This window comes from Pteropus vampyrus, unplaced genomic scaffold, assembly GCF_000151845.1.
Source record: "Pteropus vampyrus isolate Shadow unplaced genomic scaffold, Pvam_2.0 Scaffold425, whole genome shotgun sequence".
Lineage (NCBI taxonomy): Eukaryota > Metazoa > Chordata > Mammalia > Chiroptera > Pteropodidae > Pteropus > Pteropus vampyrus.
In genome coordinates, this window is record NW_011889206.1 from 84,613 (window position 1) to 85,752 (window position 1,140).

At 61.5% G+C, this 1,140-nt stretch overlaps 1 protein-coding gene across 1 annotated transcript in view; it reads right to left on the minus strand.

Annotated features, from left to right (window-relative positions):
• Positions 1-724, minus strand: part of MYT1L (myelin transcription factor 1 like) — a 65,627-nt gene extending 64,903 nt beyond the window's left edge. The window contains exons 1-3 of the mRNA XM_023523864.1: positions 670-724; positions 460-493; positions 114-176 (exon numbers count right to left, since the gene is read on the minus strand). Of these exons, the coding sequence (XP_023379632.1) occupies positions 114-176; positions 460-493; positions 670-724 (152 nt within the window). The remainder of the gene's footprint in view (positions 1-113; positions 177-459; positions 494-669) is intronic.
• Between the last annotated feature and the right edge of the window lie 416 nt (positions 725-1,140).

The following is a 1,140-nucleotide window of genomic DNA, read 5'->3' on the forward strand; positions in this document are numbered from 1 at the left end:
GGGCTCCCGTCCGAGGATAAGCACGACGCTCTCGCCGCTCATCTCCCTCGTTTAGTTTGGGGCCCCCGGTAAGTCGCCCGTGACAGCACGGTGTGAAGAAACGCGGGCATTACCTTCTGTGTCGTGCGTATTTGCCACTGACGTGACCACTGCCGTCACAGCCAGGAGTGGGGCAGCTGCAACAGGAAAGAGCTAATTACACAGGTGCCGCGCGCTGCGGGCAGGTGAGACTAGCGCTTCAGGGGCATTGGAGCGGGACGGGGCACCTGGGCGGGGAGGTATAGGGGCACAATCCATCAGCGGGTCCCAGGGGAGGTCACTCCAGTGTGGCAGGGCGTGCACGAGCTGCCACGAGCCGCCACGAGCCCAGAAGCACCGTGGACCCCTTGAGAGGCAGAAGTGTTCTCAGCTGCCGACAGGGACGAAGATGGGGACACAGCCTACCCACCGCGCACTCACCTGAACAACTCCTGTATGGCTGGCTCCACGGGAACTGCAGAGAGATGGGAAACAGACAAAGTGAGCCATCTACCACCAGGACCCCGCCTCCACACAGAACTCCCGCGAGGGCCGTGTCTCGGCAGGGGTCAGCAGGAGCCATGCCCACAGCTCTACAGCGTGTAGGTAACCCGCTCAAGCGTCCAGGGACTCGGGGACGCGTGCACGTACCTCGAACCCCTTTGGACCGCGTGCGATGACGCTTCTCCTCGGCGTCCACCTCCATCTGGGGACAGATGAGCAGGCGGTCAGTGCCCCTCCTGTGCAGGGGCCAACAGGGCATGCGCTGTGCCCTGGCACCTTAGCGACAGCTTTCATCCTGTTCCCCTCATGAAAGGAAGCCTCTGGGGAAGGGGCTCTGGGGAGGAAAGTGTCAGGCCACTCCCATGTTAGATAACAGACCGGCCCCGACCTTGGGGGACACTGACTCGGGGCCCTCCTCCTCCGTGATGCACCTTGAGCACAACCCACTTCCTGCCTTTCAGAGGACTGGTTAGGACGCGTATCAGTGGATTCTGAGCTGTCCTCTGTACCAAGGACATAACAGAGAGCTGCTGTTTGCAAAAAGGTTCCAACCTACACCTGCGTTGTGTGCAGACTCTCTGTGTCACTGAGAGCTCTGTCCCGTCCAGTGGGTGAGGG